This window comes from Pseudophryne corroboree, chromosome 11 (genome assembly GCF_028390025.1).
Source record: "Pseudophryne corroboree isolate aPseCor3 chromosome 11, aPseCor3.hap2, whole genome shotgun sequence".
In the NCBI taxonomy this organism is placed as follows: domain Eukaryota; kingdom Metazoa; phylum Chordata; class Amphibia; order Anura; family Myobatrachidae; genus Pseudophryne; species Pseudophryne corroboree.
The window spans coordinates 154,236,735-154,255,129 of NC_086454.1; the positions used below are offsets into that span (position 1 = coordinate 154,236,735).

General features: G+C 47.8%; 1 protein-coding gene across 1 annotated transcript in view; it reads right to left on the bottom strand.

Annotated features, from left to right (window-relative positions):
- Positions 1-4,777: 4,777 nt before the first annotated feature.
- The window catches only part of LOC134969203 (uncharacterized), a 31,658-nt gene continuing 18,040 nt past the window's right edge, over positions 4,778-18,395 (bottom strand). The window contains exon 4 of the mRNA XM_063944988.1: positions 4,778-5,733. Within this exon, the coding sequence (XP_063801058.1) occupies positions 5,180-5,733 (554 nt within the window). The 3' untranslated portion in view covers positions 4,778-5,179. The remainder of the gene's footprint in view (positions 5,734-18,395) is intronic.

Genomic DNA, 18,395 nt, shown 5'->3' on the forward strand with positions numbered 1-18,395 from the left:
GTTGTTGTTCATACTGTTAACTGGGTAAGGTTATCACAAGTTGTACGGTGTGATTGGTGTGGCTGGTATGGGTCTTACCCTGGATTCAAAATTTCCTTTCCTTGTAATGTCAGCTCTTCCGGGCACAGTTTCCCTAACTGAGGTCTGGAGGAGGGGCATAGAGAGAGGAGCCAGTGCACACCAGATAGTACCTAATCTTTTTTTAGAGTGCCCAGTCTCCTGCGGAGCCCGTCTATTCCCCATGGTCCTTACGGAGTTTCCAGCATCCACTACGGACTACGAGAAATAGAATTACCGGTGAGTAAATTCTTATTATATACATATAGATATAACGTATACGCAAGTGGATTGTCCCGACCTATCAGGTCCCTATTGACAGTAATGTGTTGTGAATGTGTACGACCATGTACTGACATGCCCCCTAAGTGGATCTACCAGGAACGGTATAGTCGACAGAAACTAAGTAAATGTCGACAGCCAGGAACAGTAAACGGGTAAAAATAATAGTAACCTTGGAAACCCCGAAGGGTCTGAGGGAAGCAACGAATACAATTTCAATAACACTCCCCCCACATATATCTAGAATTATAAGGGCATAACAGCCTATTAACGTTTTTACCCCTGAGGTTACCGTTGATGCCGGGCGGGCATCCACCAACTGTGTCTCCCTTAGCGTGTTTACTGTTTTAAGTACACAAACGCCAATTTACTAATACTTAATTACTCGAATCAAGTACCATGCGCCGGCGAAGCCGACAGTTATTCCCACAGCAGCTTGTGACAAAGCCCTCACACCTGTCGACATGTCGACTAACCGATAGTGGGAAACAAACCGGGAAACAGTGCATTTATGCATTACAAGGATTCTGCGTCCATTATCAGTCCTAATGCTATATGACACCCATATAGCATTAAAACACTGTGCCCCCCCTTCCTTCTTAGTACACAGCAAGTTCCGGTGGGGGACTTAGGAAAATGGCTCTGGCCCCTCCGTGAGGGCTAAGCTCCGCCCCTTCCCGGCGCACTTAAGCCTGCTCGAATATAAATATATATATTATATTATATTATATTATATTATATTATATTATATATATATATATATATATATATATATATATATATATATATATATATATATATAACCCTATATATATAACCCTATATATATATAACCCTATATTGAGCCGGGGACCCTAAACACAGGGATTTTTTTTTTTACATCCAAACACTATGTCCCCCACTTTGTTTGCCTGGCGGGGACAGCAGGGAAAATGGCGCTGACTCCGTGTGTGAGGCTAAGCTCCGCCCCTCTCGGCGCGCTATAGCCCCCCTGCAATTTTAAAACACAATCAGGTCGAGCCTCAATATATGTTAAAACACTATATTTACCCAGATCCATGCTGCTCAGGGCGGCCTCCTGCGCGCCCTGCACCCCAGGCAACCGATCAGCATGTGGGAGCCCCGGCACGTCGCGCACCCGCCGCTCTCATGGCGGGTCATCGTGTGCGGCGCCCGGGAGCTCTAAGCTCCACATATCTATGCTACCCAGGGCGCCACCCACTCCCCGGCGCCCTGCACCCCTGGCGGCCGACGGGGACGAATGGCGCGTGGTGTGCTATAACACGCCTGCAGGGGTCTGTAGACGGAGCCCCCGGCAGCGCAAGTAGTAAAACTGAACATAAACTGACTCGCTGCCCAGGGCGCTCCGCCCCGCGCCCTGCACCCGTATAAGCGGTGGCGGGGAAATCGTTAAAATATGCTGGCGGGAGTAACGATTTTGCACATTAAGAAGACTAGTAACCTGCTGCCCAGGGCGCTCCCCCCCAGCACCCTGTGGGTGCGTTGGTGTGTGGGAGCATGAAGCGCAGCACTACCACTGTACCTCCGTTACTGAAGTCTTCTGCCGTCTGAAGTCTTCTTTTCTTCCAATACTCACCAGACTTCTTTCTTCTGGCTTCTGTGAGGGGGTGACGGCGTGGCTCCGGGAACAAGCAGCTAGGCGCACCAAGTGATCGAACCCTCTGGAGCTAATGGTGTCCAGTAGCCGAGAAGCAGAGCCTTGAATGTCACAGAAGTAGGTCTGCTTCTCTCCCCTCACTCCCACGATGCAGGGCCTGTAGCCAGCAGGTCTACCTGAAAATAAAAAACCTAACAAAGTCTTTCAGAGAAACTCAGGAGAGCTCCCCTAGTGTGTGACCCATCACTCCTGGGCACAAAGTCTAACTGAGGTCTGGAGGAGGGGCATAGAGGGAGGAGCCAGTTCACACCCAGTTTGTCTTTGTAATGTGCCCAAGCTCCTGCGGCTCAGTCTAAACCCCATGGTCCTTTTGGAATCCCCAGCATCCTCTAGGACGTATGAGAAATGGCGCTGGTAAGCTGAGGGCTAAGCCACGCCCCCTCACCGGCGCGCTGTAGTCCCGCTCAAATTTATATCTTTATACTGGCGGGGGCTATATTTAGTGCCTAAGCACTTCTAATATATATGTTCTGGCCAGTGCTGAGCTTCAGTAAACATGCTGCCCAGGGTGCCCACCCTGCGCCCTGCAAGTGCTGCCCGGAGTGTGTGTGGGAGCATGGCGCACAGCGCGACCGCTGCGCAGTACCTTATTACTGAAGTCTTCTGCCGTCACTGAAGTCTTCTGATCTTCTGTATACTCACCCGGCTTCTTTCTTCTGGCACTGTGAGGGGGTTGATGGCGCGGCTCCGGGAACAAGCAGCTAGGCGCACAAAGTGATCGAACCCTCTGGAGCTAATGGTGTCCAGCAGCCTAAGAAGCAGAGCCTTTGAACTCAGAAGTAGGTCTGCTTCTCTCCCCTCACTCCCACGAAGCAGGGAGCCTGTAGTCAGCAGGTCTCCCTGAAAATAAAAAACAAAGTCTTTTCAGAGAAACTCAGGAGAGCTCCCCTAGTGTGTGTCCAGTCTCTCTGAGCACAGAATCTAACCGAGGTCTGGAGGAGGGGCATAGAGGGAGGAGCCAGTGCACACCCATTTTGCCTACCCAGGTTGCCTACCCCTGTCTCTGCATGGCCCCACACCATCACTGACAGCAGTCTCTGCAAGACTTACCTGACAAGCAGCTGCTGCTGTTTCCTGGGCACAGTGGTTGCAACAGGAGAGGGACAGAGGAGATCTACAACAAGTAAGATACATGTACAGCGAGTATAAAGTTAGGGGTTCTTGCTTTAATGACATTAAGATGAGGGGGTTTGTTTAAGGAGACTGGGGACAGGATGTATCCAAAAAAAAAAGGAGAAAAACCTCTGAAACTGTACTAAAATGGTCTGAAGCAGATATCTTGTACAGGGGTTAATTATAATAATTCTATGTCAAAGTCGAAAAATATTGCAGTACACACATCACGTACAAACAACACACAGATGGCCTCCGCAAGTGTACTTGTTCTGCTGTGCGTGCACATATTCGCAATTTGCGTATGGTCGCTCCCGCGGTCGTGCGCATCAGCGCGTGGTATGGGTATTTACGGTAGAGTTTGTGAACGCATGGAGAGCTATCAAAACACATTACATATTTAATCCAAATAGTGCACAATGTACACACAGTCCCCCCTGCACCACACCAGAAAATAACAACAGTTTAAATGGTTTCAGAACAAGGGGATTCACCTTTACAGAATAGGAGGGGACAGAACAAGGTCATAAGGTGGTGTTTGGTATCCAGCTGTAGGGTATTTTAAGGGTAACATTCCGGTGTTGGTTTGAGGAAGATCGCATGTTCCTGCGGATAGTTATGTGCAGAAGCAGAATATAGATATAAACTGTATATACTGTACATTATGTATGCGGCAGGAATCCAGAGGAGACCACCCACAAGAGCAGTTAGAACAGACACCGCCCACCAATTCAAATCAACCTATGACCCCTCCTCTACTGTAAAAGTGCATTCCTGTGTCCAATGGACAAAGGGATTACAGTATCCATTGTATTGCTTTTGGAAGAATTGTATAAATAAAGCCTGCTGCAGCCTGGTCTGGCACAAGACTCACAACATTATCTATTAGATTACGGAGGACCGGACCGGGAAGCGCACGCGAATATACTCACGTATGTACCATTGACTGTAGCCATTATTCTGTTATATTGTCTTATATATATTGTAACCCCCTTTCAGCAATATTACGCTGTGGTGTCGGAACCCAGTGATTTAACTACAAATCGGTGTTGTGTCTTCCTTTCCCCGCTATGGTTTAAAAGTGTATTAGTAGCGCATTGCATTGCTGTTTAAGGTTTAAAGCGTATTCATTGGGTGTGTACGCGCTGTGGGTGCATTGTACCGTCAGCGCGGCGTTTGTACACAGAGTCCGTACATCGTACGGGACTCTACGCTAATAGCGTAAAAAGTATGTAGCGTGTGTACCAAGTATAGCGGCCGCAGCGGCTAAAGGTTTAAAGTGTGTTTAGAGTGTATAGCTTTTCATTCCTGTATATAAATCGACATCATCATATATTTTATGGAGTTGTTACGATGATGCTGAAGTCATTAATACTGTACTTTTGAAGATGGAATGATACTGTAAGGCAATCAAAAATTGTATTGTATGATGGTCACGCTCCTCTGTATTATATGTTGGTCACTTAAGCTTTATATACTGTGCAGCAGCCACAGATGCTCTCTGTATTATATAGTAGTCACTGATGTTCTCGTGTGTAAGAACTAACATGCGCCTGGAATACTTCCAAACTAAGACTATAATACATACGATAATGGTGTTTGACAAAAAGCAGAGGGAGTATGATGTCCATAAAATTCCTGCAATGGTTCTCATGTTACAATGGATTTATTATTGATTGTCCACCTCCATCCTAATGAATAAAGAGCCACCAGGTATTGATGTACAGAGGAGGAAGGATCCTGAGCTGAGCAGAGGAAAACAGTGTGGATCGAGACTTTGTGCATGGGAGGATAATGGCATTACAAAGTGTACAAGCATATTATTTATATTAGTCTAAATACACTCAAGTTTTTCCTGATTAATTTGTTTTTAATTTGAATATACATTTTTGTATACATACATATACATATATATATATATATATATATATATATATATATATATATATATATATTTACACAGAAATCACAGCACTGTGAAGAGCTAGTCATCAGGACTATTGCTGGGCTTGGTGACATTTCCAACCTTCAGTCTCTCCAGCTGTAGAGCTACCATGCTTTGTTCAGCCCCCTTTGACTTCTCTTAAATGGGTTAACAGATAGCAAATCACGGACAGATTTTGCCCGCAGGAGTTGGCTTTCTGCCAATGGTGAACCTCGCAGGGTACCTTGTGGACTTTGGCCACACTGATCAAGGTTTAACTCAGAAGCTGTGGACCTTGAGTCCCGCCTAAGCATTATTCGACTAAGGAACCGGCCCCATGAACCCCTCGGGTGTTTGCGTACATCTCCTAAGCTGATAGATATAGAAGAAACTTGTGGTGATAGAGGACAGCTGGCATGGCAATCAGGATGCAGGAAAGGCAGGACTTGCCGTCTAGAATTTGGAGGTCCAAGGTCAGCTGGAAGAGTAGTCACTCCTGGCTTACAGCGGTATTTAAGAGCCAGCTTACAGATATAACGCTCAGCTTTGCACCGCTGCTGGATTGCGCAGAGTGGGGGAGGGTCAGAGAACGGATAGTCATAAGGTGTCGTATGATTACTTTGTGTGATGTCACATCGGGAATTGTAAACAGACAGTAGGAAAAATCCATCCACAGCCCCTGGAGAAGGAAAATGTAGTCGAGAATTACAAATGCAGTAAACCTATAGCTCTTGATTTATATAATTACATACGGTTAAGTAAAATTAAGCACAAAATAGGACAGTTTTACACATTCTTTTCTTTCATGTAGCTCTACACATGGACAAACACATAAAATAAGAATTTACTTACCGATAATTCTATTTCTCGGAGTCCGTAGTGGATGCTGGGGTTCCTGAAAGGACCATGGGGAATAGCGGCTCCGCAGGAGACAGGGCACAAAAGTAAAGCTTTCCGATCAGGTGGTGTGCACTGGCTCCTCCCCCTATGACCCTCCTCCAAGCCAGTTAGGTACTGTGCCCGGACGAGCGTACACAATAAGGGAGGAATTTTGAATCCCGGGTAAGACTCATACCAGCCACACCAATCACACCGTACAACTTGTGATCTAAACCCAGTTAACAGTATGATAACAGCGGAGCCTCTGAAAAGATGGCTCACAACAATAATAACCCGATTTTTGTAACTATGTACAAGTATTGCAGATAATCCGCACTTGGGATGGGCGCCCAGCATCCACTACGGACTCCGAGAAATAGAATTATCGGTAAGTAAATTCTTATTTTCTCTATCGTCCTAGTGGATGCTGGGGTTCCTGAAAGGACCATGGGGATTATACCAAAGCTCCCAAACGGGCGGGAGAGTGCGGATGACTCTGCAGCACCGAATGAGAGAACTCCAGGTCCTCCTTAGCCAGGGTATCAAATTTGTAGAATTTAGCAAACGTGTTTGCCCCTGACCAAGTAGCTGCTCGGCAAAGTTGTAAAGCCGAGACCCCTCGGGCAGCCGCCCAAGATGAGCCCACCTTCCTTGTGGAATGGGCATTTACATATTTTGGCTGTGGCAGGCCTGCCACAGAATGTGCAAGCTGAATTGTATTACACATCCAACTAGCAATAGTCTGCTTAGAAGCAAGAGCACCCAGTTTGTTGGGTGCATACAGGATAACAGCAAGTCAGTTTTCCTGACTCCAGCCGTCCTGGAACATATTTTCAGGGCCCTGACAACATCTAGCAACTTGGAGTCCTCCAAGTCCCTAGTAGGTGCAAGGCACCACAATAAGCTGGTTCAGGTGAAACACTGACACCACCTTAGGGAGAGAACTGGGGACGAGTCCGCAGCTCTGCCCTGTCCGAATGGACAAACAGATATGGGCTTTTTTGAGAAAAAACCACCAATTTGACACTCGCCTGGTCCAGGCCAGGGCCAAGAGCATGGTCACTTTTCATGTGAGATGCTTCAAATCCACAGATTTGACTGGTTTTAAACCAATGTGATTTGAGGAATCCCAGAACTACGTTGAGATCCCACAGTGCCACTGGAGGCACAAAAGGGAGTTGTATATGCAATACTCCCTTGACAAACTTCTGGACTTCAGGAACTGAAGCCAATTCTTTCTGGAAGAAAATCGACAGGGCCGAAATTTGAACCTTAATGGACCCCAATTTGAGGCCCATAGACACTCCTGTTTGCAGGAAATGCAGGAAACGACCGAGTTGAAATTTCTTTGTGGGGCCTTCCTGGCCTCACACCACGCAACATATTTTCGCCACATGTGGTGATAATGTTGTGCGGTCACCTCCTTTCTGGCTTTGACCAGGGTAGGAATGACCTCTTCCGGAATGCCTTTTTCCCTTAGGATCCGGCTTTCCACCGCCATGCCGACAAACGCAGCTGCGGTAAGTCTTGGAACAGACATGGTACTTGCTGAAGCAAGTCCCTTCTTAGCGGCAGAGGCCATAAGACCTCTGTAAGCATCTCTTGAAGTTCCGGGTACCAAGTCCTTCTTGGCCAATCCGGAGCCATGAGTATAGTTATTACTCCTCTACGTCTTATAATTCTCAGCACCTTAGGTATGAGAAGCAGAGGAGGGAACACATACACCGACTGGTACACCCACGGTGTTACCAGAACGTCCACAGCTATTGCCTGAGGGTCTCTTGACCTGGCGCAATACCTGTCCCGTTTTTTGTTCAGACGGGACGCCATCATGTCCACCTTTGGTATTTCCCAACGGTTTACAATCATGTGGAAAAAAATAAGAATTTACTTACCGATAATTCTATTTCTCATAGTCCGTAGTGGATGCTGGGACTCCGTCAGGACCATGGGGAATAGCGGGCTCCGCAGGAGACAGGGCACATCTAAAAAAGCTTTTAGGTCACATGGTGCGTACTGGCTCCTCCCCCTATGACCCTCCTCCAAGCCTCAGTTAGGTACTGTGCCCGGACGAGCGTACACAATAAGGAAGGATCTTGAATCCCGGGTAAGACTCATACCAGCCACACCAATCACACCGTACAACTTGTGATCTGAACCCAGTTAACAGTATGATAACACAAACGAAGTAGCCTCTGAACAGATGGCTCACAACAACAGTAATAACCCGATTTTTGTAACAATAACTATGTACAAGCATTGCAGACAATCCGCACTTGGGATGGGCGCCCAGCATCCACTACGGACTATGAGAAATAGAATTATCGGTAAGTAAATTCTTATTTTCTCTAACGTCCTAGTGGATGCTGGGACTCCGTCAGGACCATGGGGATTATACCAAAGCTCCCAAACGGGCGGGAGAGTGCGGATGACTCTGCAGCACCGAATGAGAGAACTCCAGGTCCTCTTTAGCCAGAGTATCAAATTTGTAAAATTTTACAAACGTGTTCTCCCCTGACCACGTAGCTGCTCGGCAAAGTTGTAATGCCGAGACTCCTCGGGCAGCCGCCCAGGATGAGCCCACTTTCCTTGTGGAATGGGCCTTTACAGATTTAGGCTGTGGCAGGCCTGCCACAGAATGTGCAAGTTGGATTGTACTACATATCCAACGTGCAATCGTCTGTTTAGACGCAGGAGCACCCAACTTGTTGGGTGCATACAATGTAAACAACGAGTCAGATTTTCTGACTCCAGCTGTCCTTGAAATATATATTTTTAATGCTCTGACAACGTCCAGTAACTTGGAGTCCTCCAAGTCGCTAGTAGCCGCAGGCACCACAATAGGCTGGTTCAAGTGAAAAGCCGAAACCACCTTAGGGAGAAATTGAGGACGTGTCCTCAATTCTGCCCTGTCCGAATGGAATATCAGATATGGGCTTTTGTATGACAAAGCTGCCAACTCCGAAACTCTCCTGGCTGAAGCCAGGGCCAACAGCATGGTTACCTTCCATGTAAGGTATTTTAAATCTACCGATTTTAAAGGCTCAAACCAATGAGATTTGAGAAAATTTAGAACCACGTTCAAATCCCACGGTGCCACTGGAGGCACTATTGGGGGTTGTATATGTAGTACACCTTTGACAAAAGTTTGTACTTCAGGCACTGACGCCAATTCCTTCTGGAAGAAAATTGATAAGGCCGAAATTTGAACTTTAATGGACCCCAATTTGAGGCCCATAGACAATCCTGCTTGCAGGAAATGTAAGAATCGACCCAATTGAAATTCTTCCGTTGGAGCCTTCTTGGCCTCACACCACGCAACATATTTTCTCCAAATGCGGTGATAATGTTGTGCGGTCACTTCTTTCCTGGCTTTAATTAAAGTAGGAATAACTTCCTCAGGAATGCCCTTCTCTTTTAGAATCCGGCGTTCAACCGCCATGCCGTCAAACGCAGCCGCGGTAAGTCTTGGAACATACAAGGTCCCTGCTGAAGCAGATCCCTTCTTAGAGGTAGAGGCCACGGATCCTCCGTGAGCATCTCTTGAAGTTCCGGATACCAAGTTCTTCTTGGCCAGTCCGGAGCTACCAGTATTGTTCTTACTCCTCTTTTCCGTATAATTCTCAGTACCTTTGGTATGAGAGGCAGAGGAGGGAACACATACACTGACTGGTACACCCACGGTGTTACCAGAGCGTCCACAGCTATTGCCTGAGGGTCTCTTGACCTGGCGCAATACCTGTCCAATTTTTTGTTGAGGCGAGACGCCATCATGTCCACCTTTGGTTTTTCCCAACGGTTCACAATCATGTGGAAAACTTCTGGATGAAGTCCCCACTCTCCTGGGTGAAGGTCGTGTCTGCTGAGGAAATCTGCTTCCCAGTTGTCCACTCCCGGGATGAACACTGCTGACAGTGCTACGACATGATTCTCCGCCCAGCGCAGAATCCTTGCAGCTTCTGCCATTGCACTCCTGCTTCTCGTGCCGCCTTGTCGGTTTACGTGGGCGACTGCCGTGATGTTGTCGGACTGGATCAACACCGGCTGACCCTGAAGCAGCGATTTTGCCAGGCTTAGAGCATTGTAGATCGCTCTTAGCTCCAGTATATTTATGTGAAGAGACGTCTCCAGGTTTGACCACACGCCCTGGAAGTTTCTTCCCTTTGTGACTGCTCCCCAACCTCGTAGGCTGGCATCCGTAGTCACCAGGACCCAGTCCTGTATGCCGAATCTGCGGCCCACTAACAGATGGGCAGTCTGCAACCACCACAGGAGAGACAACCTTGTTCTCGGTGACAGTGTTATCCGCTGATGCATGTGCAGATGCGATCCGGACCATTTGTCCAGCAGATCCCACTGAAATGTTCGTGCATGGAATCTGCCGAATGGAATCGCTTCGTACGAAGCCACCATCTTTCCCAGGACTCTTGTGCATTGATGTACTGACACAGTTCCTGGTTTTAGGAGGTTCTTGACAAGTTCGGATAACTCCCTTGCTTTCTCTTCCGGGAGAAATACCTTTTTCTGAACCGTGTCCAGAATCATGCCCAGGAACAGCAGATGTGTTGTCGGGGTCAATTGAGATTTTGGAAGATTTAGAATCCACCCGTGTTGCTGAAGCACTACTTGTGTTAGCGCTACACCGACTTCCAGCTGTTCTCTGGACTTTGCCCTTATCAGGAGATCGTCCAAGTAAGGGATAATTAATACGCCTTTTCTTCGTAGAAGAACCATAATTTCGGTCATTACCTTGGTAAAGACCCGAGGGGCCGTGGACAACCCAAACGGCAGCGTTTGAAACTGATAATGACAGTCTTGTATCACGAACCTGAGATACCCTTGGTGTGAGGGGTAAATCGGGACATGTAGATAAGCATCTTTTATGTCCAAGGACACCATGAAGTCTCCTTCTTCCAGATTCGCTATCACTGCTCTGAGTGACTCCATCTTGAACTTGAATTTCTTTATGTACAGGTTCAAGGATTTCAGATTTAGAATAGGCCTTACCGAACCGTCCGGTTTCGGTACCACAAATAGTGTGGAATAATACCCCTTTCCCTGTTGTAGGAGGGGTACCTTGACTATCACCTGCTGAGAATACAGCTTGTGAATGGCTTCCAAAACCGACGTCCTTTCTGAGGGAGACGTTGGTAAAGCAGACTTTAGGAACCGGCGAGGGGGAGACCTTTCGAACTCCAGCATGTAACCCTGAGATACTATCTGCAGGACCCACGGGTCCACTTGTGAGTGAACCCATTGATTGCTGAAAATCTTGAGTCGACCCCCCACCGTTCCCGAGTCCGCTTGTAAAGCCCCAGCGTCATGCTGATGGCTTTGTAGAAGCCGGGGCGGGCTTCTGTTCCTGGGCAGGGGCTGCTTGCTGCCCTTTCTTACCCTTTCCTCTGCCTCGCGGCAGATAAGACTGTCCTTTTGGTCGCTTTTTATAGGAGCGAAAGGACTGCGGCTGAAAAGACGGTGTCTTTTTCTGTTGGGAGGGGGTCTGAGGTAAAAAAGTGGATTTGCCGGCAGTTGCCGTGGCCACCAGGTCCGAAAGACCGACCCCAAACAATTCCTCTCCTTTATATGGCAATACTTCCATATGCCTCTTGGAATCCGCATCACCTGACCACTGTCGCGTCCATAAACTTCTTCTGGCAGATATGGACATCGCGCTTACTCTTGATGCTAGAGTACAAACATCCCTCTGAGCATCTCGCATATAAAGGAAAGCATCCTTTAATTGCTCTAGAGTCAATAAAATACTGTCCCTATCCAGGGTATCAATATTTTCAGTCAGAGAATCCAACCACACTACCCCAGCACTGCACATCCAGGCTGAGGCTATTGCCGGTCGCAGTATAACACCAGTATGTGTGTATATACTCTTCAGTGTAGTTTCCAGCCTCCTATCTGCTGGATCCTTGAGGGCGGCCGTATCAGGAGACGGCAACGCCACTTGCTTTGATAAACGTGTGAGCGCCTTATCCACCCTAGGGGGTGTTTCCCAGCGCGCCCTAACCTCTGGTGGGAAAGGGTATAATGCCAATAACTTCTTGGAAATTAGCAGTTTTCTATCGGGGTTAACCCACGCTTCATCACACACGTCATTCAATTCCTCTGATTCTGGAAAAAATACAGGTAGTTTTTTCACCCCCCACATAATACCCCTTTTTGAGGTACCAGCAGTATCAGAGATCTGCAAAGCCTCCTTCATTGCCGTGATCATATAACGTGTGGCCCTATTGGAAAATACGTTTGTTTCTTCACCGTCGACACTAGATTCATCTGTGTCGGTACCCGTGTCGACTGACTGAGGTAAAGGACGTTTTACAGCCCCTGACGGTGTCTGAGACGCCTGAACCGGTACTAACTGGTTTGCCGGGCGTCTTATTTCGTCAACTGACTTTTGTAATGTGCTGACATTATCACGTAATTCCATAACTAAAGCCATCCATTCCGGTGTCGACTCCCTAGGGGGTGACATTACCATCATCGGCAATTGCTCTGCCTCCACACCAACATCGTCCTCATACATGTCGACACACACGTACCGACACACAGCAGCCACACAGGGAATGCTCTAATCGAAGACAGGACCCCCTAGCCCCTTGGGGAGACAGAGGGAGAGTTTGCCAGCACACACCAAAAGCGCTATAAATGTATATAAACAACCCTAGAAGGTGTTGTTTACTATATATGCGCTCTTAATATATAAATATCGCCAATTTATGCCCCCCTTCTCTTTGTTACCCTGTTTCTGTAGTGCAGTGCAGGGGAGAGACCTGGGAGCCTTCCTCACCAGCGGAGCTGAGCAGGAAAATGGCGCTGAGTGCTGAGGAGAATAAGCTCCGCCCCTTTTTCGGCGGGCTTTTCCCCGGTTTTTAAGAAACTGGCCTGGGTTAAAATACATACATATAGCCTTAATGGCTATATGTGATGTATTTATTTTGCCACTAAAGGTAATTATATTGCTGCCCAGGGCGCCCCCAGCAGCGCCCTGCACCCTCCGTGACTGCGTCAGTGAGCCGTGTGACAACAATGGCGCACAGCTGCCGTGCTGTGCGCTACCTTCAAGAAGACTGAGGAGTCTTCTGCCGCCTGCTTTCCGGACCTCCGTTCTGCCGTCTCTTCAGCGTCTGTAAGGGGGATCGGCGGCGCGGCTCCGGGACGAACCCCAGGCTGACCTGTGTTCCGACTCCCTCTGGAGCTAAGTGTCCAGTAGCCTAAGACTCCAATCCATCCTGCACGCAGGTGAGTTGGAAATCTCTCCCCTAAGTCCCCCGATGCAGTGATCCTGTTGCCAGCAGGAATCACTGAGATTGAAACCTAAAAAAAAACTTTTCTAAACAGCTCTTTAGGAGAGCCACCTAGATTGCACCCTCTCGGACGGGCACAAAAACCTAACTGAGGCTTGGAGGAGGGTCATAGGGGGAGGAGCCAGTACGCACCATGTGACCTAAAAGCTTTTTTAGATGTGCCCTGTCTCCTGCGGAGCCCGCTATTCCCCATGGTCCTGACGGAGTCCCAGCATCCACTAGGACGTTAGAGAAAACTTCCCGATGAAGTTTCCACTCTCCCGGGTGGAGGTCGTGCCTGCTGAGGAAGTCTGCTTCCCAGTTTCCATTCCCGGGATGAAACACTGCTGACAGTGCTATCACATGATTTTCCGCCCAGCGAAAAGTCCTTGCAGTTTTTGCCATTGCCCTCCTGCTTCTTGTGTCGCCCTGTCTGTTTACGTGGGCGACTGCCGTGATGTTTTTCCCACTGGATCAATACCGGCTGACCTTGAAGCAGAGGTCTTGCTAAGCTTAGAGCATTATAAATTTACCCTTAGCTCCAGTATATTTATGTGGAGAAAAGTCTCCAGACTTGATCACACTCCCTGGAAATTTTTTCCTTGTGTGACTGCTCCCCAGCCTCTCGGGCTGGGCTCCGTGGTCACCAGCATCCAATCCTGAATGCCGAATCTGCGGCCCTCTAGAAGATGAGCACTCTATAACCACCACAGGAGAGACACCCTTGTCCTTGGATATAGGGTTATCCGCTGATGCATCTGAAGATGCGATCCGGACCATTTGTCCAGCAGATCCCACTGAAAAGTTCTTGCGTGAAATCTGCCGAATGGAATTGCTTCGTAGGAAGCCACCATTTTTACCAGGACCCTTGTGCAATGATGCACTGTTTTTAGGAGGTTCCTGACTAGCTCGGATAACTCCCTGGCTTTCTCTTCCGGGGGAAACACCTTTTTCTGGACTGTGTCCAGAATCATCCCTAGGCACAGCAGACGTGTCGTCGGGATCAGCTGCGATTTTGGAATATTTAGAATCCACCCGTGCTGTTGTAGCAGTATCCGAGATAGTGCTACTCCGACCTCCAACTGTTCCCTGGACTATGCCCTTATCAGGAGATCGTCCAAGTAAGGGATAATTAAGACGCCTTTTCTTCGAAGAAGAATCATCATTTCGGCCATTACCTTGGTAAAGACCCGGGGTGCCGTGGACAATCCAAACGGCAGCGTCTGAAACTGATAGTGACAGTTCTGCACCACGAACCTGAGGTACCCTTAGTGAGAAGGGCAAATTTGGGACATAGAGGTAAGCATCCCTGATGTCCCGGGACACTATATAGTCCCCTTCTTCCTGGTTCGTTATCACTGCTCTGAGTGACTCCATCTTGATTTGAACCTTTGTAAGTGTTCAAAAAATTTTTTAGAATAAGTCTCACCTAGCCTTCTGGCTTCAGTACCACAATATAGTGTGGAATAATACCCCTTTTCTTGTAGTAGGAGGGGTAATTTAATTATCACCTGCTGGGAATACAGCTTGTGAATTTTTTCCCATACTGCCTCCTTGTCGGAGGGAGACCTTGGTAAAGCAGACTTCAGGAGCCTGCGAAGGGGAAACGTCTCGACATTCCAATCTGTACCCCTGGGATACTACTTGTAGGATCCAGGGGTCCTGTACGGTCTCAGCGCCATGCTGAGAACTTGTCAGAAGCGGTGGAACGCTTCTGTTCCTGGGAATGGGCTGCCTGCTGCAGTCTTCTTCCCTTTCCTCTATCCCTGGGCAGATATGATCTTATAGGGACGAAAGGACGGAGGCTGAAAAGACGGTGTCTTTTTCTGCAGAGATGTGACTTAGGGTAAAAACGGCGGATTTTCCAGCAGTTGCCGTGACCACCAGGTCCGATGGACCGACCCCAAATAACTCCTCTTCCTTTATACGGCAATACACCTTTGTGCCGTTTGGAATCTGCATCACCTGACCACTGTCGTGTCCATAACATCTTCTGGCAGATATGGACATCGCATTTACTCTTGATGCCAGAGTGCAAATATCCCTCTGTGCATCTCGCATATATAGAAATGCATCCTTTAAATGCTCTATAGTCAATAAAATACTGTCCCTGTCAAGGGTATCAATATTTTTAGTCAGGGAATCCGACCAAGCCACCCCAGCTCTGCACATCCAGGCTGAGGCGATCGCTGGTCGCAGTATAACACCAGTATGTGTGTATATACTTTTTATGATATTTTCCAGCCTCCTGTCAGCTGGTCCTTGAGGACGGCCCTATCTATAGACGGTACCGCCACTTGTTTTGATAAGCGTGTGAGCGCCTTATCCACCCTAAGGGGTGTTTCCCAACGCGCCCTAACTTCTGGCGGGAAAGGGTATACCGCCCATAATTTTCTATCGGGGGGAACCCACGCATCATCACACACTTTATTTAATTTATCTGATTCAGGAAAAACTACGGTAGTTTTTTCACATCCCACATAATACCCTCTTTTGTGGTACTTGTAGTATCAGAAATATGTAACACCTCCTTCATTGCCTTTAACGTGTGGCCCTAATAAGGAATACGTTTGTTTATTCACCGTCGACACTGGATTCAGTGTCCCTGTCTGTGTCTGTGTCGACCGACTAAAGTAAACGGGCGTTTTAAAACCCCTGACGGTGTTTTTGAGACGTCTGGACCGGTACTAATTGTTTGTCGGCCGTCTCATGTCGTCAACCGACCTTGCAGCGTGTTGACATTATCACGTAATTCCCTAAATAAGCCATCCATTCCGGTGTCGACTCCCTAGAGAGTGACATCACCATTACAGGCAATTGCTCCGCCTCCTCACCAACATCGTCCTCATACATGTCGACACACACGTACCGACACACAGCACACACACAGGGAATGCTCTGATAGAGGACAGGACCCACTAGCCCTTTGGAGAGACAGAGGGAGAGTTTACCAGCACACACCAAAAACGCTATAATTATATAGGGACAACCTTATATAAGTGTTTTCCCTTATAGCATCTTTTTTATATATTTCTAATGCCAAATTAGTGCCCCCCCTCTCTGTTTTAACCCTGTTTCTGTAGTGCAGTGCAGGGGAGAGCCTGGGAGCCTTCCCTCCAGCCTTTCTGTGAGGGAAAATGGCGCTGTGTGCTGAGGAGATAGGCCCCGCCCCTTTTTCGGCGGCCTCGTCTCCCGCTCTTAACGGATTCTGGCAGGGGTTAAATATCTCCATATAGCCTCCGGAGGCTATATGTGAGGTATTTTTAGCCAAAATAGGTATTCATTTGCCTCCCAGGGCGCCCCCCTCCCAGCGCCCTGCACCCTCAGTGACTGCCGTGTGAAGTGTGCTGAGAGGAAAATGGCGCACAGCTGCAGTGCTGTGCGCTACCTTTAGAAGACTGAGGAGTCTTCTGCCGCCGATTCTGGACCTCTTCTTACTTCAGCATCTGCAAGGGGGCCGGCGGCAAGGCTCCGGTGACCATCCAGGCTGTACCTGTGATCGTCCCTCTGGAGCTGATGTCCAGTAGCCAAGAAGCCAATCCATCCTGCACGCAGGTGAGTTCACTTCTTCTCCCCTAAGTCCCTCGTTGCAGTGATCCTGTTGCCAGCAGGACTCACTGTAAAATAAAAAACCTAAGCTAAACTTTTCTAAGCAGCTCTTTAGGAGAGCCACCTAGATTGCACCCTTCTCGGCCGGGCACAAAAATCTAACTGGCTTGGAGGAGGGTCATAGGGGGAGGAGCCAGTGCACACCACCTGATCGGAAAGCTTTACTTTTGTGCCCTGTCTCCTGCGGAGCCGCTATTCCCCATGGTCCTTTCAGGAACCCCAGCATCCACTAGGACGATAGAGAAAATATATATACATACATACATACATACATACATACATACATACATACATACATACATACATACACATCCAGGTACACCACCGATTTTCCGGCAACCGATGATCCGGAACCTCTTTTAATCCGGACAATTTTGATTTGTCCGGATTAAAGGGGGTTAGAAACATCCTTTAATCCAGAACATTTTCTGCGCATGGGCGTAATACGCAATATGCGCAAGTGTCAGTGGGTACAGCTTCCACGGACACTGCAGGTGACACAGCAAGCATCAGTGGGGCTGTTATGGCGTCCAAGGTCACAGCAAGTACCGCACATGGGCGGAACACACAGCTTGAGCAAGTGTCAGTGAGTACAGCTTCTGAGGGCACTGCAGGTGACACAGCAAGCAACAGTGGGGCTGTTATGGCGTCCGCAGACAGTTCAAGTGACAGTAGTGCTGCTATGCCTTCCAAGAACAGTGATGGTACAGGTATAAAGCGTAAACACAAGTCTATATCGGTGCAGGCAAAAGTTGAGATATTACGAAAACTCGACCGCGGTGTTTCAGTGAAGAAGCTGTGTGATACATACAGTCTCGGTTCCTCAACAGTGTATGACATAAAGAAACACAGGGAGAAAATATTACAGATCTTTGCAGAAAGTCAATCTAAGAAGCAAATGAGCATTAGGAAAACTATGAAATCTGGTAAAAGCACTGAGCTTGATAGAGTGTTGTTGGAATGGTTTCAACAACGTCGGAGTGATGGTGTAGACTTGTCAGGCATCATGGTACAGGAACACGCCAAGTTGTATCATAAAGAACTAAAACTTGACTATGAGTGTGATTACAGTGAAAGATGGCTGCATAGGTTTAAGACACGTCATGGAATTTCGATGCGTAAAGTGTGTGGTGAAAAACGGTCTGAAAACCATGAAGCAGCTGATGACTATGTGGATGAGTTTGCAAAGCTTGTGGCTGATGAAAACCTCACCCCCCAGCAAGTTTATAATGCCGATGAAACTGCACTGTATTGGCGATGTACCCCTAGGAAAACTTTATCAATGGAGGATGAAGAAGCCCCCACAGGGTTTAAACAATCTAAGGACAGAGTTACTGTCCTAGGTTGCTCCTATGCTGCCAGAACTCACCGATCCAAAGCCACTAGTGATCGGAAAAAGTAAATGCCCTAGGGCTTTAAAAAGGTGTTAAAGTGTATCCTGTAATTTATTGTGCAAATAAAAATGGATGGATTACCACCGAGTTAATGCTAGAGTGGTTTGAAAAGTATTTTGTGGCAGAAGCCAGAGCACACTGCACATCTGAAGGCCTACCAGAGG